The sequence below is a fragment of the Myripristis murdjan genome, chromosome 15, assembly GCF_902150065.1.
Source record: "Myripristis murdjan chromosome 15, fMyrMur1.1, whole genome shotgun sequence".
Classification (NCBI taxonomy): Eukaryota; Metazoa; Chordata; class Actinopteri; order Holocentriformes; family Holocentridae; genus Myripristis; species Myripristis murdjan.
The window spans coordinates 3863059-3889284 of NC_043994.1; the positions used below are offsets into that span (position 1 = coordinate 3863059).

At 39.9% G+C, this 26226-nt stretch overlaps 1 protein-coding gene across 1 annotated transcript; it reads left to right on the top strand.

Annotated features, from left to right (window-relative positions):
* The first annotated feature begins 394 nt into the window (after positions 1-394).
* slc2a15a (solute carrier family 2 member 15a) lies at positions 395-20110 on the top strand. The gene is made up of 12 exons (XM_030070583.1): positions 395-502; positions 3678-3776; positions 7225-7385; positions 10039-10163; positions 10871-11016; positions 11784-11916; positions 13209-13396; positions 16323-16433; positions 16729-16830; positions 17065-17140; positions 18926-19053; positions 19727-20110. Exons 1-12 carry the CDS (start codon positions 458-460, stop codon positions 19979-19981), a joined length of 1569 nt encoding a protein of 522 aa, XP_029926443.1. The 5' UTR covers positions 395-457; the 3' UTR covers positions 19982-20110.
* Positions 20111-26226: the final 6116 nt, after the last annotated feature.

Here is a 26226-nt window from a genome sequence, read left to right on the forward strand (position 1 = left end):
AAATGACAATCTTCATCTTAGAACCAACCTCTTCATTTTCATTGTCCGTTTTTAGACAATGTTCAGTTACTTTAATATTTTAGAGAATAACAAAGCTTAAGAATCTAACAGAAAGCAGTAATACCTCTAACTGCTCTGCTCTGCCCTCTCTCTGCTTTGTAAATTCACTTACAGCTAATTGATTTCAGCAGGCTTTTCTCTCAGTCCGTCACGCTGCTCCTTGTCATGTGATGACATTGTGTGGGCTTGTTAGTGGGGGCCGGACGGGGCACCGCTGCTCAGTGGAGGAGAGGCCCGACACGCCGCACATTAACCGGCCCAACTGCTTGAACCTGCGCCGGGCCGAGTCCAGTTTAACCACGCCTGCTGCTTCAACCATGAGAACCTCTGCAGCTTAAAGCTTAAAGAGAAACTTTGTGACTCTTTGGTGTTTGGGACTCAATGACAGATTTCTTAAATGGCTGAGGAGGTTTTAATTTCATCGCCGGGGAAAATCACATCGGTAAGTTGAGCCTTGCTTTATGAATTAGGTCACAGCCATGGTCGGGGCAAAGTCCCTTATGACCACATGAAGCAATGATGACTGACAAAGACATTATTATTTGGTTAATGTAAAAAATTATTTGACTTAATTCTCGAAACCTGTTGGCTTAGAGAGGGCATTGGTGCTGAATTTGTGACTTGCATTGATTACTGACTTGTTTGTTTGTAGCCATTTTTATTTAATCTTTGCTCTTAACAGTGACTAAAACTACAAGATCAAATGGAGTGCTCATCTGTCATACCCACTTGATGTATGCTGAAGCCCATGATGCAGATGTGGGCTTCAGGCTGCATGTAAAAACATTTGTTGTTAGCATGTTTGCTTTGTGGGTCAAGGCTATGACAGTGTTATGAGATACCATGTTAAATGAATAATGACAATGCGTGGCAGGCCAATGACATGGGTGACCCATTTACTGCAGACATCATTCAAGAGACCAAACATTTTCTGTGTGAGGTAGCCCTCCTCCTCTAACAGAAATAAATTGATTCCCTGCTGCCCCATGTCATCACATTTACATTTACATCATACTTATCATTTATAATATTTATCTGAGCAGACTAGGTCAGTGTTATCTTAGTGAACTTAAAATGTGGTTTGGTTTCCTACAGATCACAGGTCAATGTCACAAGACAGTATCTAAAACCTTCCTCACGTGTGTGTGTGTAAGCATAAGTGAGTGCATCTGACCATTTAGCATCCAAATTAAGTTTTGTGTTTTCAGACCGCTGGTTTGGCTTTGACCTGGGTGATATCTATCCTCCCTGTGTTAAACTGATCTCACATTTATGAAGACAATGAGTGCCTTTCTCTCAAGCGTTTGACAGTTACAAAGAGGAGTGATGTGATGACTGGTGTTTGACAAGTCACTGCTTTAATTGAAGCTAATTAGTATGGATGAGGAGATCCAAACCACCAAACTTTGACTTCATGGACAAAGTCTTTGGATGTTGTTAGACAGTTTGACATATAATCTAATATTCAGCCCACTATCAATAGATCCTTTTCACAGCAGCCACTTTAGCATGATCCAGCAGGGTAAAAACAAATGTTACTAATGACATTAATTAAGGTTCCATTCCAGTGAGCCAACATGAACAATACCAGGAGCCTTGGATTGACCCTTAATTGAGGTACCAGACCCAGAACGGAAGGGAGTCTGAGTTCATTGGTAACACCTGTGTTTACCCTGCTATTTCAAATCAAAATGGCTGCAGGGAGAAGGGTCTATGAAATATGTGCTTCTCAACAAAGTGCATGCCCAAGTGGTAGCATATACCGAAACATAATGTATGTTAAAGAGTTAGCAGTGAGCACTGTCACTCAATATAGTGCGGTGCTACCATGAAATGTGCTATAACCCAACTGTGAATGCTAAAGTCTTAGCATGCAGGCTATTACTACTCAACATAATGTATGCTAAGGTGTTAGCATGGTGTCTACTATCACTCAACACAGTGTATGCTAAATTGTCAGAATTCAGACTGTTGCTCAACATAATGTGTGCTGAGATGTTAGCATAGAGCATGCTATCACTCAGTATAGTGTATGCCAATGTTAGCAGGCAGCACGGACCGAATAACCTTCCAGTGTCACATGTATGATTTTGGTGTCTGTGTTCTCATCATTTGAGAGATGGAGAGAGAGAGAAATATGTGCAACACCTATAGAAGTAGCCCCAGAAACATCCAGAGCAAATGTCAGCGAGGTACTGAGCCCCTTTCTGTGTATGTCATTTGATAAACACCCTTGTTTGGCATTTTTCATTCACTCTGTATGTTGCACACACCCCACAGTTCTCCTCACATTGTATCATCACTCTCCAAAAGTCTTTTGCCAAAATCACACCCCCAGCTACTCATCTCTTTGCATCACCTCCCTCTATCCATCCCTCACCCGTTTTTTCTGATTACCACTGGCCTTTTCCACTTTACTGAACTCCTAAAGCCATACCTTGACATTTTGAAGTTTAGATTGCTATTTTTTTTTCTTCACCAAGTACCGGTCACTGTGAGGAAAAACTTTCGTGTAGCTGCCCTTCAGTTTCCCGTGACGTGGCTCGCAGCCAGCCATGCCCTTTGGTTTAGCTGCTGTGAGGAATGTTAACAATGCTAACAAGCCAGGAGAAACTGAGGGCCAAATTAAGAGCTTCATTCCAAAATAAGCTCTCTACTGTTTGAAAAGACATGATGACATCTAATAAGAAGATGTAATAATAATAATAACTGACACCACAAAATGACTGTCAGACAAACATTTTAAAAGATAGTGCTGTCAGCTTTGGCTGATAACTTGAACACTTCAGCAGACTCTTTTTCTCCATGGAGTGACAGGTTTCTGGTGAAGAAAATAATCAGGACTAGGACTTCTCCCAATTTTAGAAATTGTAATAATGAAGATTTTGGAAAGATTTGTTGCATCAAACATCTGCATGGCTTAGTGTATTATATTTTCCCTGCATACAGTTCTTGAATAAAGATCTCCAGCACCCACCCTTGAACTCAGTATCTTCATTATGGGTTCCACTGGCCCTCATGTGAAAGGTGCTACATGTAGCATTTCAGAAACAATCATTTGGGGAAATTATCATAATTTCTGTAAACAAGCCTATCACTGTTACGCCCTATGAAATAAATGCATAATACATATAGTGGAAAGTTAGATATGGGCAACTCTCCATTCAAAGAGATGGGGGTCACGTTTGCTTGGGTGTTTCAAAGATGGTGTCCAAGAGCCCTGTCTCCTTCTGTTATTAAAAAAAAAAAAAAAAAAAAAAAAAAAGCTTTGTGTTAAAGCTTTCAAAGTCTCTGGCAGTAACAGAAGATGAAAAATCACTTCCAACATGTCTATCATCTTCAGAAAAGGGAAAGGGCAACAGGAAGTGAAATTCGGTCTTAATATTGAGAAACATCAGCGCCAACCATAACACTGGAGAGATTTTACCAGTCATGTCCATCATGCTCTCATTTGTGTACAATAATTATTTCTACGGTGCATGTGACAATGATATATGCTTCAAAATGCTACATGTGGCACCCTTAAAGGCTTGTTAGGCTTTTTTAAAAACCTCTCTAGGTTGCTTTCTTCCTCAAACAGGAGCTCTCTCTCTCTCTCTCTCTCTCTCTGTCTGTAGCACCTGACCGGTTCTCTGTTGGCGGTAGCATTCCTCACCTCCTTCGGGAGCTCCATGCTTTATGGCTACAACCTGGCAGTGGTCAACTCTCCCGCTGTGGTAAGACACACACACACACACACACACACACACCAAGGAATTTGATCAACATAAGTTTCTGAGAGCTGATGCAAGCATTTTTGGATTGAAGCTGCCAATGGATGATACTCCCAAGTCTTTGCGTTTGACTGTTTTCATGCCAAAATGTCAAAAAATTACAAAGACACAGGCCTTCTTACTGAACGGAGTGTCTGGAGAGATTATCAGCTGGATTTGACTTAATAGACTGAAGGTATGAGACAAAATACTTACAATGGGTAAAATAAGGAGGAGTGTGCATAAGTGTGCGTGTACGTGTGTGTGTGTGTGTGTGTGTGTGTGTGTGTGTGTGTGTGTGTGTGTGTGTGTGAAGGGCTGTTTGTTGTGAGGAATGTGAGCTGGATGGCATACAGGACTTGTCTTTATTACAAGGAATGCAGCTTGACCCAGTGACAATGACTGTACAGTGAGGAGAGGACCAAAATATCTCGCCCTAGTGGATGCACAGAGTGTAAAAAAAATGGTGTAAAATGAGTTTCTTCATTTAAAATGTTGAGTTGAATTATAATAATAGACATTGTTACAAGCCGCAAAAACTGTCATCCTGTAAAAACTTAACTCCAAGGCTTGTGAGTCTCGTGTTTGAATTAGTTTTCTAGCTGGTTTTCTCAGTTATTGCAGCACCCACCAAACCCTTCAACTGGTAAAGCAAAAACTGCCCAAATTGGAGGAACAATGTTTTACCTTACATAATTACATTACGTACATTACATAATTACATACATGACGGAGCTGGTTTGCTGCTAACTGTAGAGCTAAAGACTCACTGTTGGCTTCATTAGTAACAATGTCGTTTCACTGGACAAGATCCTGTTTGGGACAATAGGCCATTATTAATTTTGGCCACAAAAACTGTCTAGCAATTTTGGGTAACACTTTACAATAAGAGTACAACAATTAACGTTAGTTAACGTTAGTTAATGCCGTAATGGTTAATTAACTGTTAGTTAATGATTATTATGGCATTTACTAATGTTAATAATATCTACAATAACCCTTAAATAACATATAAATTAATACCTTAGCATGAACAGCATTAGTACATGATTCTTAGACACATTAGTTAACGGTTAGTTAACTGTTACTTAATGTTTATTACCTGTTACTTAATGTTACAGCATTAATTAAAGTTAATTGTTGTACTCTTATTGTACTCTTATTGTAAAGTGTTACCCAATTTTGAATTGTAGAGAAAGATAAAACGAAAATGTGTTATTTTACCAGGAATAGAAACACAGCTAGTGGCACTTGTGATAATGAAGGGCAAACCCTCAGTGTGAGACTTGTGCTGCCATGGTGGCGCTGTTGAGGTGCGTTCAGACCAAACGCAAAGCGAGTTTTTAACACCACATGACTTCATACAAAGTCAATGCAAACAGCATGAATACATAGCATTGTGTTATTGATGTGAAAACTTTGTATAGCGTGTTATAATTATCCTCTGTTAGCACTGTAATGTCACCATAGCAGAATTAGCATTGATAGCATTTCTCAACCACAAGCTAGCTAGGAGCTAAGATGTTTCATGGCAGCTACAGGACGGTTTCTGAAGTTTGTCCCTCACTGACACAGGAGGTAAAAGAACAAAAGGGACCATATCACATTATTAAGTCCAACTTATGATACACATTTAACCTAAGATGGAAAGTTAATGCTACGTCTGTGGACAAATTAGGTCACTGCAGCAGCAAATAGTAACAGTAAAGCTCAGCAACCCAGCAAAATGACATTTGAATAAATAAATAAATAAAAAATATTGAACATGTGAGAGGGATTTAAAGGCGGTCATGAAATGAGTATGTCTTTTACTTTCTTGATTTTATCTTGTTCCTGTTGAAACAGGAAGTGTGGGTGGGACATGATGCTAACTAACTAATTCAATGACATGATGGGACATTTTTTTGAGGGGACAGGTGAATAAGAGAGGATGTTTACACTGCAAAAAGTCAAAATCTTACCAAGATTATTTGTCTTATTTCAAGTAAAAATGTCTTATTTCTAGTCAAAATATCTCATTACACTTAAAATAAGACATGATCAGCTCAGAAATTTTCACTTGTTTCAAGTGAAAATCTACTTGAAACAAGTGAAAATTAGCTTGAAACAAGAAACAAATTTTGCCAATGGAACAAGCAAATTTTTACTTGTTCACTTGTGTCACAAGGAAAAATTTGCTTGTTCCACTGGCAAAATTTGTTTCTTGTTTCAAGCTAATTTTTGCAGTGTACAGATTTGTGAGGGTTTTATCGGTTGAAAGTTTAGACCCACTAGTGCAGCATGATGTCACTGTTTAAGATGCTCTCTTTTACAGGAAGTAGAAATCATGTGCGGCCATTTCATGGGGACTTAATAAAACAAAAGACATTTACTGCACTAGAGTGAATTAAATAGAAGAAAGAATGAGGAAAATGAATTAAAGCATCTACATGCAGAATGATCCAGTAGCTTACTGTCAAATATGGGTCAATCAAATCATTTACATTCTTTGAATCAAAACAGTTTCCAAACATATCAATACCTGATCAACAAGGCAAGTAAAAGCAGTTTTATGGGATCATAAGGAGATAGGGGTCATCATTCATTTTGACAGTTCACCAGTCACAAAGCAAACGATACACACTCTGCTGAGACAGACAAGTAGATTGTCATATTGTTTCTGTCAAGTAGCATGATTCAAGTGACACACACACATACACACACACACACACACACACAATTATACCCATCCAACCGCTACTGTTGGGTGAAGCTGTGCTCCACTGGCCAGCAATAGAAAATTGGTTGAACTGAGAATCTCGCTATGAATATTGAATTATGTGAAAAGCACAGTTGGCTGTCCCTGGATACGCAAAATAAATAAATAAACTAATTAATTAAGGTAAAGTGCTTTCATATGCATAAGATAACTGTATGTGGAGTAACGGGATGGATGTCTGTCAGTCCTGATGGGCTGGGAGGATGCTGGTCCAACCCGTGCCATCTCGTGGTACACTGATTAGGAAGCTGAGGTCAAAAAAGACACAACTTGGGAATTTGATTAGGCTGTGAGTTGAAAATGTCAGAGTGAGAAAAAAGAGCGAAAGAGAGAGCAGCATATTGGTCTTGTGAAACTGGGATGACTTGGTCACATGACGCACTGAGACAAGCTTTTGGCTGTGAAACTGCCTTCTACTGAATTTCAGCTGAGCTCCAGGCTGTGGCCATGAGCAGCCTGCTTCACACTCAGAGAGTTTAATACATACTTTCAGACCTCGGTGCTGCCCAGCACAACCACAGTCTTCTACTGTTGCAATCCCATGGTATCATGTCACCCTCTCTTGTTTGTCTCCCACATAAAAACCTCTCTGCCTCCCCTGTCTTTCCCTGAATCTCCCTACATCACATCTCCCTCGCTCCTTCCCTCCCTTAGTACATAAAGGACTTCTACAATAGGACGGTGGTGAGTCGAAATGGCACAGGACTCAATGGAGAGACTTTGACGCTCATGTATTCGCTCACCGTGTCTGTCTTTGCCATCGGAGGTCTGCTGGGCTCCCTCATCGTGGGCATGCTGGTCACCCGCTTCGGCAGGTAAAATGTACACACACACACACACTTTCCAGCCCTGTGTCTGAAAAAATAAGCTCCCATACAGCTAAACTGCATTCTTAATTATGTTTAGGGGGAAATGGATTCTGTCATGGATTACTCTTGTTTCTGACACATCACAAATATGTTTCTAATCAGGAAATCTTGTACCCATGAAACTAAAGTGCATTAAAATTAGAGGAAGAAATAGTTTTTGTTGTAAATTCTGTTAGTTTCTAAGGAAGCCCATTTCCTCCACAAAAAAAAGTCATAATTATGAGATAGTATCTCATAATTATTACATAGTATCTCATAATTATGAGATACCAAGTCAAAATTATGAGATATTAAGTCATAATTATGAGATACTTATCTCATAATTATGAGCTACTAAGTCATAATTATGAGTTAGTATCTCATAATTTCGACTTAGTAGCTCATGATTATGAGATAGTATCTCATAATTATGACTTAGTAGCTCATAATTATGAGATACTATCATCTCATGCTGGGGAAGGGGGCAGTCTACTTTGACCTCTGCCTCATCTTTCTCCTTTGGCGCTTCAGCCTGTTGGGAGGAAGCAGCTTTCAGTAAAGAACGACCTCACGTGTATATGCCCCATTGATCTCTTCACAGCACTGGTGATCTGTAGTGGTAAATCGTATTAGGATGAGATCCTGCCTATTATACCTAATTACACCCTTTGGCTTCAGCTTTAAGCACCCTTTCTCACATGCATATTCTTTTCAGGTACAGGCTCCACATTTATGTACCCATTACTGTCCCAATGACCTGAGTTTATACTGACAGGGAAAGCTGGCATCTGGATCATTTTTCTGCCCAATGCCGTGACATTGGGTCTTAGCACAGTCTTAGCACTGCATTTTGAAAGCTGGAAAATCATCTAACTATGGATCGACAACTGATGGTTGAAGTCAAACATTTCAAGATGAATGTTAATGCTTATGAATACTGACCCATCAATAAATCAGTGATATTCAGATTACTGAAATGTATTTCACACATGGCCTGGCTACATCCAGGACAGAATCACATCTTAAGTCATACTTATGAGATATTAAGTCATAATTATGAGATACTTATCTCATAATTATGACATGCTAAGTCATAATTACGAGATACTATCGCATAATTATGAGATACTAAGTCGAAATTATGCGATACTTATCTCATAATTATGAGATACTATCTTATAATTATGAGATACTAAGTCGAAATTATGAGATACTTTCATAAGATACTAAGTCGAAATTATGAGATACTTATCTCATAATTATGAGATACTATCACTGTACCAGCATTTGTATGCATTACAGCTGTGAAGGCTAAAAAGTCTAGCCCAAAGTAAATAACAAAGCAGAACTATAATCCCAGGAGCTAGCATGGGGCTGTACCAGCTCTTAATTAGATGTGTATGTTGAATCTCTGTTCTAAATAGTCATCTTACTGCTCTACGTGATGGAATACTGGTATCAAGAACGTGATTGGCCTCACTGGTGAGGGCAGCACTGAGACTCAGATTGTGAAGAAATTTCACTGGGAATCCCCTAGTGCTCCTTTCAACTGGTGTGTGAAGCAAATGAAAGGTCCTTGGTTGACCTCAGAGCTGAATTTGGACATTGGCTCTGCTTTGTCCTGCCACCCTACTCCATAACCATCCTATACAGTCTGGCCATGAGGGTGGATAGTGGCCAGTTGGCAATGCCAGCCTAAGAGACACTCAGCAGCATCTGGACCTGTGGCCACTGCCGCCAAAGCTGCCTGAACACACTCAACTAACACACACCGACAAACAAGTAGCAGAAAAGAAGAGTTTGAAAATGACACTCATGCTTATGCTGGAATATAAGTATGAACTGATTCATATGCAGTTGTGAGAGATAGCGGTAACACAAGATCCGGAAGCAAGGAGTGGGTACATGGTCAAAAGCAGAAACATACTCTTATACACACACACACAAACACACACACTCACACACAAACACACTTACATTGGCACGGAATGCATTAGATCAGCCCCTTCTATCAATCACACCTCTGTCCTCTGTACTCAGACCTCAGCAATAACCTCTTTCCCCCTCCTGGTGCTTGCCGCCCTTCAAAGTGCACTAGCCTCGTCCCCTCTGCCCTTCAAAAGTGCACCACTTTTTAAAGTGCACAGCTGCAGAATAAAAACTTCTGTTGTAATCGCTGCAGATCAGCTCCATCTGAAGGCTCCATTCATCTGCACAATTTCACAGAACTTTGCCGGACATTTACATGCAAATGAAAAGCGAGGGATTTACAATCCCATTTACGGGCTGATCAGTTTCTCCACACAGCAGTGTTTTATGGCTAATCACAGCTTATGACTGCCCTTATGAGCCGTGTTAGCATTTTATGGCTAATCAGGACTTATACAGGCTTACATGCCTATCATTTTGATTGTGTGTATATCAGTGGGGGGGCAGGGTTACTGCTATCTGTCCACAGACCAGTATATTGGCATTGTCCTTGCTGTTTCATAAACCTCTGCTTCATATGTTTTTATGTATATTCATAATCTCGGCCTTGTGTGTGTGTGTGTGTGTGTGTGTGTGTGTGTGTGTGTGTGTGTGTGCGTATGTGTGCGTATGGCTGTGTGTGTGTGCCCAGGAAAGGCACAGTGGTGAACACGACAGTGCTGGTATTTATCGCTGGCTCACTCATGGGCTTCAGCAGGATCTGTGGCTCACCTGAGATGGTCATCTTTGGCCGCTTCATCACAGGCATCCACTCAGGTACACACACACCTTTTATCACCTACGCCAGCAGATTTGGACAGGGTCTATGTTTTCACCTCATTCCATCTGTTTGTCTATTTTCTATTTGTCCATGTGTTTGTTCGCAGGATGTGTCAAAACGTTATGAAAGGATTTGCACCAAGCTTTGTGTAAATTTTGGTCATGGGCCAAGACAGAGTTGATTAACTGTTTTTGGTGATTTTTTTTCCACAACATTTTGTGGAAAGCTTAGTCAGGTGGCAAGAAAGAGCTGATTACACCAATTGAACAAAATGTGGCATGATAGTGGGTGTGGCCTATCACATAACTTCCAAATGGACTCACAAACTTTGTGGAACGTTTTTTCATGGAACAAGGAAGAGCTAAGTAACCATTCACGCTGACTGGCCAAGAGCAAGTGTGTTGGTGGATGTAGAGTATCACAAAAAGGTGCAAAACTCCAGCAACAGAAATTCTCCCTAAATCAGCCACACGCACATAACTGTTTAATGTTTGAATTTATTCAACAGAAAACATTACTTTTACTTAAAGCATGAAAGTAAAAAATGGCAAAATTTAATTTGGTCAACCATGAGACATGGAAATCACATCTCTTGAGAACTGCATAGCATTGGCAGAGGTATGCAGGTATGAGTCCCATCTGTCTAGTTCCAGTAAGTTTCTGCATTCTGCACCCTGATCCCGCTCTATGCTGTGTTGTGCAGGCATCTCTCTGAGTGTCGTGCCCATGTACCTGGGTGAGATCGCTCCTAAGAACCTGCGAGGTTTCCTGGGTCTCGTGCCGAGCATCTTCATCGGCACTGGAGTCTTTGCTGCACAAATCCTCGGCTTACATGAGCTTCTCGGAAAGGTATTCTACAGCACCAGCCCCTGAAAACACACACAGTCTAGAAATTATTCTGTAAATAGGTTTGTAAGAGGTCATGGTTATGACTTCATCTTGTTGTATGACATATAGTAGTTTACATTGCTCTTTGCTTGAGGATTGTGTGCCTCATAATGCCAAAAGGAATAGGGCCACTTCTGTATGGCTGGCCTGGATTGGTCCTGATTAGGGTTACACTGATATGGGTTTACTGATGGCAGATTCTAATGTTATTGGGTAGAAACTACCCATAACCAATAGATGGATAAATTGATAAATAGATGCTTCATTGATGTCAGAGGAAGTTTATGTAATATTTTGTGTCAGTAATCATTTTCCAAAACTTTGATTATTATCTCCCCCACGTTTAGTGTTCTCCCAAGACTTTTATAGGGTGGAAAGCCTGTGAAACTGCATTTTGACTACAAGACACTAAAACAGTCCATTGTAGAACAAGAGAGTAAGAATGAGAAAATGGTCAGAAAAAAAAGCTGATGCATATCCGTGTGGAATCTGATCAAAATGTTGTATTTGTATCAGTCTGTGCAAAAGGCTCCTGATGCACAACCAGTGTAGTGTTGATCAGGCCTACAGTAATATGAGGTCAATCAAACTGCATCATATTAATCACATCAGAAGTGGAGCACACTGGACAGGAGTAGATCTGATTTTTAACATAAGGCTTAAGGATTATAATGAACTAAAGAGACTAAACTCCCAGTGTTTTAATACTGCTGTTGTAATGGTGACAGGAGGAGCACTGGCCCCTCTTCCTGTCTCTGGTGGTGGTACCCACATTCATCCAGCTGATGCTGTTGCCATGGTTCCCAGAAAGCCCCAGGTACCTGCTGATTGAGAAGCACAACGTCCATGCCACCATCACAGGTCAGTGTTTTAGCACTACCATACAAAGAGGTAGTGTTATCGTCATTTCATGGCTCTTTGGAACATTTCCCAATCCAAATGGCAAAACTCAAGTTCTCTCAAGTTCACTCAAATTTATTTTAGTGTATTAATGACTTGATGAAAAATATTTTGCTGGCAAATATTATATGGATGGTGAGTCACTGGGCTTCAAGAACACACTCTAGTGTTTACACTGCACATACTACAGTCTGTAGGTGAATAAGAAATCAGTAATCAAATGCGTCAAGGGTCAATATTACCATGGACATAGTTCAAAGACAAATATTTTACACACCATTCATTTTGCATGGACTTGCATAGAGAGCTGCTGTCTCATTGGTGGAGTCAAACTTCAGTGGGTGGAGCCAAAGAATCTTTTTTTTCCTTGGCTAAGAAACATTTCACTGAAGCTCGGTGAGGGAGGATGAAGCTAATATTATGAAGCACAGCATTCTTGGAAAGCTTAAAAATACATTCCAGCCGAATGAAGCTTCCTATGTCAGCTAGTTAGCCTGTATTATAAAAAAGAGAAGTAATTTCCACGCAGATTTCCCTCTTTACCATTCCCTTTCCAGTTAGCTCAAAAAGCTGTAGTTCTTTGGCTTCGCCCACTATAGGATTAACTCAACCAGTGAGATTCTGTCAGTGCAGCTCTGTCTCCAAGAAATGTTTGTAGAACTAAAAGTCCACTCCGCCAAAGGTGTGCAACATTTTGATGACGACTAAATTCTTTGATCACATTGCTGTATTACACTGTCAATGCTACTGTCAAACTAGTCAGTATCATGTTAAAAGTAATGAGGTATTGCCTCTGTGTATCCCTTACGTATGTGTCTATTGGATGAAGCCCACAATGACTGTTTCATTGTAAATAGTAGATATAATTATCTCCACTAATATGTAGGCCTAGTGAGAGGGGATATAGTGGAAGGTTCACTTTGCCAATCTTTTTTATTTTACTTTAACCACCTTTTTAGCACAATATAAATGCATATGACATAGAGTATACTCACAGTACCACTGTGTCATAAGCACTATGCTATGTTGTGAGGATAGGGCCTTTTCAGGTGGGGCACAAGAATTGACATATCTATAGTATGGAAATATAGCTGACTTTTCCTTGTATACCGTAGCTGGTTGTTTGCCATATGATCATAGTTTGCTTACCTTTTTATTTACCTCTGCATCACTAATAGAGTCACTGCACTTGCTTTTTCTTATTCTAACTTATTCTTTCCAACCGTCCTAATGTCTCATTTTTCCCTTTTTAGCTCTGAAGTGGTACAGGGCCAAGTGTAACATCCAGGCCGAGATCGAGGAGATGCAGGAGGAGCAGCGTTCCCTGTCGTCCGTGGAGACGCTGTCGGTGTGGCGACTGTTGCTAGACGACACAGTCCGTTGGCAGGTGCTCAGCGTGGTGGTCATCAACATGGGCATGCAGCTGTCTGGCATCGATGCTGTAAGGATGCTATGAATACTTCATTTTTTAAAGTCATTAGAGTTTTATGAGGAAGTCGCAATAAAGAAGTATGAGTAAAGAAAAAAGTAACATTATAGGATTTTGGAGTTGGCTCATTGCAACAGCAAGTAGTAAGATGATATGGCAGAGAAAAGAGAAAATCAGAAAAATGGAGCAAATTAGGAAAATGTTAAAACATGAGCCAACTGACACTTGCAACACTAGAAGGTATAACATAGGCCTGTAAGAGTGAAAAAAATTAAATCTATGGCTGTATGTATGCATAATGTCAAAATAGCAACAGTTGGGTATACTGTGACAAATAATAATTATAAAAAAAGTATCACATAACTATGTCACATATAATGTTTACGTATTCAGTATGTTGCAAGTGAGAAGATGAGTATATGAAGAAGGGGAAGAATAAATTTACAGCATGTGGGCAAGATGTGCAAAATATGTGTCTTGTTTACTTTGCTAGGGCTGCAGAAAGCCATACAGATGAACAAAGTGTCTATAAGTATGCTGAAGTGCATTGAAAAACAACTACATGACTAACAATTTAGAAAAGTAATTCATAGCGAACAGACAGCAAATCAGCTTCCCTCAGTATCCCCAACACGAGCCACCAAATATTCCCCCTGTATAACCCAGTCACTGGCCAAAGGGGGTTTGAAGGTTTAGCAGGTGTGAGGTATAAAACAGTGTGTAAGCAATCATATTCTATCTCTTAATGCCTCATTCTTAAACTGTTTGCTCACTAAGCGTCTGATGTGCCGTGCCAAATAGTATCTGGTAAATGGAGTCTTCAGGCTACAGTGGAGCGCAGCACAAACTGGCTAAGCCTCCTTGATTAAACAGAGTCAGATGGTTAAAGTCAATTCCTCCTCTTTGCATTTCCACTCCCCCAACATTTCAAGTCGGAACATTTAATTTTACATCTCCCTCCTCTCACTTTTTCACCCCTGTTGTCCACCCTTGCCACTCCTCCACCCACCCCCGTCAGTTTTCTAGCTCCCTCGTCTGATTGATCTAGCTTATTAGACAAAGACACTGAAATGAAAACAGGCCTAAATGATCCCTCATTGTTTTATAAGCCTCGCGTGGTCCTGTGAATAAACCCAAAAGCTGGTGTCATCATTTTTCCACCGATACAATTAGCCAAATCCCTTCTTTGAATTATGCCCTGGAGATTCATTAATTATTCAAATGATTACCGGGGCGCCTGGGCCAGAAAGTGCACACTGTAAGCGGTGGAGCTGAACTCATTAGCGCGCCCTTCTCCAGGCTGTATTTTTAGCTGCTAATTAGCTCTGCCTAAACAAAGTGGGCCAGTGCTGAACCATGCTGAAAGTAAGACCAATGATGATGATGATGATGACAAGGATGACGATGGTGATGATGGCAGTGAAAACAGCAGTAGTGATGATGCTGATGCTGAGAACAACAAGGATGATACTGTAACGGTAACAGTGAGGATGAGGATGATTCTACTTGATAATGACAACAAGGTTAATGATTATGAGAACAGTGACAGTGGTGATGATGATGATGATGATAACGAGGGCGATGATGATGAAGATAACAGTGATGTCTGTAGTGAGAACAGTACATATTGTATTAACGGTGGTGATGATGATGATGATGATGATGATGATGATGATGATGACTATGATGAGGCAGATGCCTGAGGTGATCTTTAGGCCTAAGTGGATGTGACAGTTGGCAAGCCTTGGCACACCTCCAGGAGCACGGCAGGATAGTGTGTCTGTGTGCATATTTGTGTGTATGTGTGTGTGTGTGTGTGTGTGTGTGAAAGAGAGAGAGAGAGAGTTTATGCCAGCCATGTGTCTGTCTGTGTATTCATCTACCTGGTCTTTTAACCGCCACCGTCTGCTATCTCCAGTTAATACCCCTCCTGTCTTGTGTTGCGTCCCCTAAAGCCTCAAATTGAATTGAATTGAATGTGAGCGGATGTCCGCTGCCTCTCTGTGGTGTTGCCACCTGTGCAGCCCTCAGGTCTTACACGTATGCCTCCACGTTTTGAATTTTACTCCACTATTATTCTTCTCCAGGCAAATCTCATTGTGGGGAAAAAAAAAGTTTCAAAAAAGTTTTACTCTTCAGCTACCCTAAAAACCACTTGTAGGTATTTTATAACTAGTAAGCTTTGACTACAAGATTCTCACGTAATGTAATGCACCCTTTGGCGACTAGGTTGGAAGTCATCTTCTTTTGGGCAACAGCTGATGAAATTTGTAGGAGATATTGGTTGGAATTGCAAATCCACTGTTAGGAAGTCAATGCTAACGAGCAAATTTACAATGAACTGAAGTGTTGATGCTGAAATTGTGTTTCTTGAAAAAAATAATAACATTAATAATGCCACAGTGGAACAGAAGGATAGGAAACAATTAGGGAAAAAAATAAAGCTGAGAAACTTGGCTACAAGAGGACCTGGGATTATACCTTGAAATTTTGCTACAAAGCAGTGTACTTTATTTTTTAGTAAATAGTTTTAATCTCATATTAACAGTCTTTTCAGATACTCTATTATATTTGCAATGAAATTTTTTGATGTAAAACTCCCCTGAGTGGTCAAACAATGGTTTGAATGGAAAGAGTTTCATTAATTAAACTTAGGAACTACATTTTAATCCATATGTAACAAATCATATTTGGGCTGTTGTCCCTCTTCATCCTTTTTTAACCTTCTATCAACATATCATTGCCATAAAATCAAATTTTACACAGATTGCTCTTTTAAAGCCAGGATGATTTGATCCACCAGTGGCAAATTTGCCTTTAAAACTGCTGTTCAAGCTCCCCTGTCTCTCTGATCAGCCAAGTGCAACTGAAATACTTCAGTGAGTCTTTAAGGGTTTCAGTTCTTGGACCTGAAAGTGTTCTTGTTTTCCCATCACAGATCTGGTTCTACACCAATGACATCTTTGAGAATGCAGGTATCCCAGCACCAGAGATACAGTACACCACAGCTGGCACAGGAATCATCGAAATCGTTGCTGGACTCATTGGGGTGAGCTTACAAGTTAGATATCCATGTGATGCCTGTCTTTTCATCGGTTTGAGTCTCTCTTAATTTCCTTTCTCTTCACTTCATTCCATTCTGCCCTTCAAGACCTTTATTTCAATAAAGAAAATTTCATTAGGAGCAATGCTCTGTTTTTCATAAGATCTTGCATATAAAGTGTGTATCCTTTTGTCATTGTTGAGCACTTTGTGCTTTTTGCTTGAAAAGCGCTCTATAAATAATAAGGTATTATTATTATTTAACACTGTGTGATATGAGCTGCGACTGTCCCCTCCTGTAGTGTTTCACCATAGAGAAGCTGGGCAGGAGGCCTCTCATCATCGGGGGCTTCACCATAATGGGCATCTGCTGTGCTGGGATCACATTTGCACTCATTCTACAGGTGTGTGTGTGTGTGTGTGTGTGTGTGTGTGTATGCTATCCTTGCCTCACTCTGAGATTAGCGGTAGGTAGAAGCCCAGAGGTTAGAGAAGCAGCCTGGTGAGGTAAAGCAGGATGTTTTGCTCTAAAAGAGCATGAAGCTCAGTGGACTTTACCTGGATAAACAAAATTTTAAATAAATACGCGTTGTCCCCTGTTTTGTTTGACTCATTCTCACCGTTTCTCCTCTCTGCAGGTTCATATATCATTTATGCGCTATATCAGTGTCGGCTGTGTGGTTGGCATCATAGCTGGCTTCTGCATTGGTCCAGGTATGTTGTTTTACAAGTTCCAGAGAGTGTTTCGATGGTAATACATTCATGTATTCTTCATGTACCTCTTATTCCTATTCCAGGCCACATTGAATCATTAATTCACTATGATTCTATCTGAGAAGAAAATTTTAGATTCATTTACAGTACAAAACAGAACTGCATGATGACATTGGATCAAAGCGATATCTAATATCTAAGAGAGAAATTTTTTTAAATTTCTTTCACTTTTTGACCTGTTGCCTCTTGGTCTTCCCTAAACCTATGGTCTTCGAGTCATAAGGTTTAGGCAACCCTGTGGTATTCACAAGGATGATTACAATAGACTATTTTCACTCTAAAATAACATAATTATAGTACTCTGTGCTCTAATAATAATAATAATAATAATAATAATAATAATAATGATAATCTATACTCTATAATACTCTAAGTTTTAGCTTTGAGCTGAAACTTAGAGTATTAATTGCAACCTGCAATCAACCACAAAGCAGAGCCATAGATTATTATTTGACTTTTCCTACTCAGTTTCTGATGATATGTAATTAAAGATAGAATTCACACTAGAATAAACTTTGCTGGTGCACTACACTGACTCGAGGGTCTCAGCTGGTACTACTGGCTCTCATGGTGCTGTAACCCAGATTGCTTTGTGTGATAAAATGGTGCTCTCTAGAGGTCAGACTAGGTAAGTTCATAAAGGGCGATACCAGTGAACTGAAAAATATCAAAATGTATTCCCTTGGGCTGCTCAGGATTTTCAGCTGGTTTTAACAGGGCTATTCTCTGATTTGTTGCTCTGTGACAGAACATGGTAAGGAAAGCTGATCTGACTTTCCTAACACATACATACGGTATTCTGTTTCAATGTGAATGGTATTCACTGATGGTACATTTTAGATATTTCGTTGATACTTTTCTGTAACATATAACACCACAAGTGATAAATATGGCGAGTTATTTTATTGTGAGCAATTATGCATGATGAGAAATTCAGAGTGGTTTGGCTGTATATCCTCTGTAAGAGAGACAAATAAGGGAGATATGGCTTAATAATATGCACCCTAAGATGTATGAGTCTCCCACCCACATGCTGCCGGGGCCCACACTGGATTGGCTGGCTCTTTTTGTCTCTAATTAGCATTTCCCGTGCCCTATTGGTCAGAAAGATGATGAATGAACATGAATAATCAAATCAGCATGAATAATATATTGTAGACATAAACACTCATCAGTAGAAAAATGTTATTCCTCTATCTCACTGTATTGAAAATGCATGCGTTTGACCAGCTAATGCTGCCTTTGGTTATATTCACTGATAGGGCTATTAGAGTTAGAGTAACATAATGTGTGGCTTATTTTTCACCGTGACCACAAGCCACTGAGTGATTTAAAATACAGGCATGTTGTGCAACTGTGTGCATTTGTGTATTTGTTTTGTAAGCTGATCTAAGATTTTAATTGCCAGTGAGTACAGTGAATTGTTATGGATCCAAAATACAGTAACCACCTGAAAGCTGTCAGATGAAAACCATGTGTAATCAAAAGTGATCTTTTCAAGTTTTGAGAAAGATGAGACCATCTTCCCACTGGATATGCATGTTTGAAACTACTCGATGAGTTCTGTACAGGGTTCATGAGCCATCGTAAAGCTATCATAACTCAGCAAATACGTTTTTGGTTCTATAAACAAATGAACAAAACACAAAACGAGATAGGGTGTGTGTGTGTGTGTGTGTGTGTGTGTGTGCAGCATGACATCTCCCTGGTTTGTGCTCGTTCCAGCGGGCGTTCCCTTCCTGATCACAGCTGAGCTGTTTAAGCAGTCTCACCGTCCAGCAGCCTACATTGTAGGAGGATCACTCAACTGGATGTCCAACTTCACCGTGGGCTTCGTCTTCCCCTTCCTACAGGTGAAGACTCTTTGTCTTTTCTAAATGTTTTTGCCACACCAAAACATTTTCCGCACATAATTAGAGATGTTATCTGTTTCAAAGCAACCCTTGGCCTCCTTATTTCTGCTATGCTTTTAGCTCCAACAGCATGAATTTCCTTCACTTTCATTTACCTACCTGTCAGTTTTGGGGGCTTTGTTAGCTAGATAACCAGTCCTACAGGCTAATTTAAAAGTAACTTTATAAATTAAGTAGTTGTCACATTTAATGTTTACTAGTAGTATATCTAGTGTGAAAATGGCATGTTTAACCACAAGAAAAAGATAGTTTGCTGACCAAAAAGCCTAAATGTTTTGCCAGATTACCGAGCTAACCATTATCTAGCAGTCAAAAAGTACAGAAATAACCTCCTCTGAATTCTGCTGAGGCGGCCGAGTTATCTTTTAGAGACATGTCAGCTGTTCATAGCCAGTGGTGCCAAGAGAGCTGCGAAACTCCAATATGGACCCCCAAGGCCGTGTTCCATCACCCTTAAACCCTCTGTATGCACACCACTGTGGGCACAGAGAGCACAATGATGGCAGACATCTATTTGTAATCTCCAGTCTCAGACTAACTTTAATGTCCCATCCATCCCCCAATCCATTGCCTCTCCTATCCCCCCCCCATTCACCCCACATCCACCTATCAGATGTCAGCAGGGTCCTACTGCTACCTGGTGTTTTCCACCGTCTGTCTGTCCGTGGCTGTCTACGTCTACTTTGTCATTCCTGAGACAAAGAACAAGACATTCATGGAAATCAGCCGGATGTTCGCCAAGAAGGAGGCCATCCCAGAGACCCAGGGTCTGGCCCATGTGGATCAGCTGAAGCTAAGGAAGATGAATGGCTATGGCACCCTGGAGCATGGTTCACTGGAGTTTGACAGCTCTTCTTCTGTACCTTAACAAAGATTCAGGTTCTCCCGGTGAACAGTTCAATCAATAGTGCTCCTTACATCCTTGACATATAAGCGTTAAGTCAACAGCACCCACCTGGACCCAGTGGGCTTAGGTTGGGTCAAGCTGGATTTTTCACTTGGGTTAGGCTCAGGTTCTGATGGCTGATGGCAGTTAGCAATTGCCATCAGCAGTTATTTTATTGGCAAATTCTTAACCTTTTTTGTGTGAATCTCAAGCCATCCTACTCAAGCTTGGTTTGCCCAATGGAATTATGTCAGGCTGAGGTCAGTAAAGACTGATTTTTTTTTGTCTGGATTTACTACACATGCCACATGATTGCTAACGGACAGCGCTTTTTGAGCATTTCAGCTCACACTTCATACTGAATAGATAGATAGTCGTTTTAGAGATTAGCAACCCATTTAAAATATAGAATGTCTGGCCTACTTGGAGCCACATGAACCTTGTTCCCAGACTTTTGCCTACATACAGAGTAAAAAGCCTGGGAGAAGGTCCATACTGATTGTAGAAAAATAGGGGACTAAACAGACTCACCCATGGTCGTCTCATTGATCTCTCAAGTTATGCATCTGAATTTGAAGAGAAAAGTATAACTTGGTAATGGTCCCAGTGAAGTCTTCAATGTCATAATTGAATAGTGCCCCTGAGAGCTCCATATTTTGCCAACCACTTATTTTTGCCCTTATCCTTTCCTTGGGGAAACATATTCCACAGGGTAAATGTAAGTTGAAACAGAAACCCAAAAATTGTGGTAAAACTGCAGGTCCAAGGAAATAGGGGAGCTTTATCAAAGCTAGAGCCACAAAGTGTCCTAGAATAAGACCTCTGATCTAGAATCTGTGGTCATAAATGACACATGCCAAATTTCATGGCATAAGGGGATGAAGTTTGTTCCTGAAGGGGTTTGACATTTTGCATTTTAAGCTTTGTAATTTTTATTTTTCACCACAAACTTATCACAGTGGGGAAGGTTGGTTGGCAATGTCTTTTTGTGACACAACTGAAAATGCCATGTTGGGTTTTGTAGGATTCCTCACTGAAACATGTGACACTGACACCATTAGCTGCAAGCCACCAAGCTACCACCAGGCTGAACTCAATGCTGGAGCGAGCAGCAGTACTTCTGAGTTGTGTTTTGGGGTAGTATAAAACCAATTTGAAACACATTCTCTAAAAAATACAAAAAAAAATATTAAACTCATAATATCCCCATATACATTTCAATGGTATGGTTTAAGACAGGCTCAAATTATCAAATTATTTCTTTATACATTTCCATTAGTTGTCCACTAGTTCTGCACAGCTTTCTCATTCCCTGTGCTTTAAAACTTGATGTCAGAACAGCACATAACAATTTCCAACTCATTAGCATTCATAATAAGGGCTGATAGAGTCCATACCCGTGTCCATAGTTGTAAACTGCTGAATGCCTATTTGAGGAAGAGTGGCTGTGAGTGTAGAAGGATGAATGTGAGGACATTAACCACTGAAATATAATCAATTTTTTTATCTTTTCTAAAGAGCAACAACAACAACAAAAAAACAATAATGTGCAAATAATTCCCTGTATTTATGCATTTATTTGTACATAATCCATGTTATATGAAAAAAAAATTATAGCACTTGTTTATATTGTTCCATTTGTAATTAATTCCCTATACCAGCACCTTTGTTAATATGCAGTCAGGTTGAAGACTGCATCAGTGTTCTCAGTACTTTTCAGACTTGTCTGTCCATTTTTGGAACAGGGTTTAGCTAAGTGTGTTTTGTACAAACAGAAAAAAACAAAGTTTGTTCTCATGCGATATATAGTAATATAACCATATTTGAACTGTGCTTAGGGTAGCCATATGAATTAAATAATATTGATATCTTTGTGAATGTTGTCATGACTTGTCATTTGCATTTTTGGAATAGTTAACCCTCTCTCTCTCACACACACACACACACATACAGATTTGCACGCCTTCCAGCTCACACCAAACGTCATTCTGACCTCTGGTGGTCAACACAGAAATAATCCTCTCGGCCCTGTTGAGTCGAAACTGATGGCTCACTGCAGTCAAGTCAGGTCTTGGAGCCACTAGGGGTCACTCTGGAGGGTTGAGAGTGGAATTTATGAGAATGTCTATAGGTTTCATTCCCACTGCTATTATCTCTTTTTGCACAGTTATACAAATTATACTTAATCGACAACAGGAATACATTCTATATGAAGTTCTGTGGCCCTAGTTTATATCTGTCTCGGGGCTGTGACATCAAACCATTTGTAAGCTCTTACTAGTGTGTGTGTATACTGAACCAAGGATATACATTAGTGTAAAAATAACAAGAAAACAGCTGTTTAATTTCCTTAAAAAATGGGTACCAGGTCTTGTTGCTTTTTTTTTTTTCTTGACATAATCTGCTGTGTTGGTATCTGTTTATGTGCTAAAAGTCTTATTTTGGGAGCTGTTTTGCCAAGTGAACGGAGAGCTAGAAATGCAGTATATTTAAGGATATTTGCCTTCAGAAAAGTTCATCCATACTGCTAATGTGATCATAGTCTCTTTGTAATGCAGCACTGTGCACCTCGTCTATCTATTTGTCTGTCGATCTTTATGTCACTGTCTCTGACACACTAGCACGCACACGCACGCACACACACACACGTACACATATACACACAGCACCACCTCACACATCACAGCGTTGTAATTAATGGCAGTGCCTCTGTCCCTAATAAGCATTCTGTGGATCTTTATTGCAGTGTGTGTCCCTGTGGTAATACAAGCCTTTCTCTCTCTTTCTCCCTCTCTCAGTGTGTGTGTGTGTGTGTGTGTGTGTGTGTCCCAGTGTCCCTTGCCAAGTGGCTGTCACTGGCGCTGATGGCATTATAACAGGGGAGCAGAGGACGGTGACAAATGTCTGTTATCAGGGAACGAGGCCGGTGACAAATAGAGCAGCAGCAACGTCACTGAGTAATAAAACTAGATGGATGATCCTCCTGCAACAACTCCACTAAAGCTATTTACACCAGCTCCAATTAAAACAGAGAGATGGAGCGGGAGAAGGAGTGGGGAGAGGATAGAGACACAATAAGACTGCAAACAATAATAGGATCCAGCGAAGAAAATCTCAATAAGAATAGAGCAAACAGGATCTTTTAAATATAACACAAACTGCCATTTCAACATTTTAGCTGCATGAAACCTCTAAAAAAATTTAACCTGAAATGGGGCAAAGAAATGACTGAAATAAATAAAAAATGTCCAAATGAAATCATGACTGTGAGAAATAAGGTGAAAGTTGAACAATTATTAGATGGATACCAAACTATTTTGAACCCATAACACAGGAATTTGATAACACAGTGAGAACAAATATGTACATTTGTAGCATGTATGTACACAATGTGCACTGAAGTCACATCAGCAGGATTACGTTCAGTTTCTGAAAATTATTTACATGAGCAAGAGGAGAAAAGGGCTCCTGAAACCAAAGAGTCTGTGGATGGGCTTTTATTTTGAAAGGTTTTATTTCACCCCTTGAACAAAACTCACTTATTGTTTTTATTTATTTACAATTTTATCAGCAATTTTATAGTAATTGTCTTGCAATTAAATATAAATACATAATCATAATACTTATAATATAATACATTACAATATAATACTTTTTTTTTTAATTTAATTTCTTTGTCATTTCCTTTTTTCAGAGTGTGTACGTGTGTGCTGCTAATTTTCTGATCATTTTCATGATCTTTCCCTTGTTTTTCCGTTGTTACTAAATCCTTTTGCAAAGTGTGTGGCTAATCCAACCTCGCAAAGTCAAAACATATGCTTCCTTGGCCCAAAAAATTGTAAGAAAAACTATTATTCTGAGTTTTTTCCTCAAAAATGTATGACTTTAATCTCAGGCGTTTTGAGCTTTTTCCTCAGAATATTACCCCCCACCTCCCCAGCTCCATAATTTGTTTCGCTGATACGCTGTCATACTTTTCCCCCATGCTTTCAAAAAAGAAACCAGCCGTATTAGTTCAGGTTTCAAAGGGTTAATAAATAACTTGATCCATTGTAACTGTGTTCATCTGAGGCCGATCAATCATTTTCTACCCGGGACTGATGAGAGGTTGGAGTCACTTCTGCAACGACTTCCACTTTACAAACAAAAGTCTTAATGGCCAAACGTCCCTGTATATAATATCAATTACCAGCAGAACTCAGATTTCAGAGTGAATTTCTACAAAGTGGAGAAGTGACACTCACTCTTCTCTGGCACTTTCACCCACAGCACTTGTCCCTCCTCTCCCCTCCATCCCTCTCACTGTCCTTCCCGCTCTCTCATCCTCTCTGCGCTCTTTGTCTCAGAGCTGTTGATGGTCCATTTGTAAATGCGCTGGCAGATAGCTGATGAATGTGGCACTTGTGTGCTACAGGCTGTAAGAGTGTGTGACAGAGTGTCTTACTAGCTGGCCGGCCTATTCTTTCTGCTTTAGCACCGTCCTGCCACACAGACAGCTCTGTGGTGATGCATGCCTCTCCCCTGTCACACGGTGCATGTGCACAATGCGCTGTGTCACATGGCTTTTCAAAGCTGATGCTCTCCTATATGTTTTTATTCAAGCTGCCCATGTGTGCTGAGAAGTAATTTGACTATTTCCCTGCCAAACATGTCTCCATGATCATTTGATGCAATGGTCACACAGTTATGCAAACCACTCTACACATAAATACATGATGTACTCTTTATCCTATCATTTAAATAGCAAAACATGTCTCACGGCTGCCACTGTAGTGTTACATATTGGCTGGAGGAATATGTTCCAGTATGGGCTGTTGAAGGCCAGGGTGACATTTTCAGACTGAATCTGACAGTATTTTCAGATGTTTAATATCTTTAATTTTGACTATATTCATACCCAAATATAACAGGGATTCAGTGTTTCCTCAAGTTTTTATTATTATTTCTATTATCATTATTATTATTAGTAGTAGTAGTAGTAGTAGTAGTTTCAGGCTGGAAAAACCTCAGAAAAGTATTTAGACCCACAAGAGGCATTAAAACTCCGCAAAGAAACCCATGAAACAGAAAAAATACTATATGTGATAATATATTTGTTTTAAAGGAAATACAAAAGCAAAAAACCAACAAATAAATAAATAAATGATCTGAAACAAAATACCAGAAACATGTGATGGAACGATACAGTGAATGCAGAATGACCAGTGAACAAACCTGTAACAATCTGCAGGTTTGATCAAAGCACAAACCTGTTGATTATGGGCCATGCCATACCATCAGCCCCGCACATCAACGTCCACTGGGAGGGTAGGTGTGTATGTGTGTGTGTGTGTGTGTTGGTAGGTGCGGGTGGGGTGAGGGGCTGTTTTAAGTGCTAATCACCGTTGCTCTGCCCTGGGGCTACAGACACAGCCGAGAGATGCTGGTATGCTAACGTGGCCAGCCAATAAGCATCCGGGCCAGTTTCTCCTGACCGCTCCAGTGCTGACATGTTTATTCTCCCACATCATTAAAGTCCTAAGATGTTGATTGTGGCCTTTTCATTCGCCAATGTCTATGTGTTAGGGTGTTTCCACCTGTTGGCTTTGATGTGGGAGAGTATGTGGTTTAAGTGATCCCTGCTGGTAGAAATATACAGCTGTGGAAAGGGTCAAAGGTTAATGATCAATAATAATCAATTTATTAATGTACAAAGTAAACCCTTGTGCATTCAAGGCCATTTGAGTTATTTTGACATGACATTGCTGGCATATTACCAGTTATGAAAAGAGAAATGATGATGATGGTGTATTGCTGTGCTGCAACACCAGCATCACCAGATTTAATTTAGCAATGGGAAGTGATTTAATATTAGTCTCTTTTATAACCTTGTCACTTTAAATATTGCCTCTCATCCACAGAATGGAAGCAGGAAAGGAAGAAGTAGACAGAATGGCAATCTACTGTGGGTATACCACCATCAGTACGTTTCAAGTTAGCTGCAGTTTGATGCTGAGACAGTTTGTCAACATTCAAACAAACAATTTGAATCACAAAACTGCTTCACTTATCAACAAATGGGAAATATATCGAACAAAAATATAAATGCAACATGTAAAGTTTTAAGCCCATGTTTCATGAGCTGAAATGACATCGTTTCAGCTGATTTTCTCATATCTTTACTGAACTAAGTAAACCTTTGAAACCAAGTCCTTTTTCAAATTTACAGCTGCAGCAGCAATAATGCC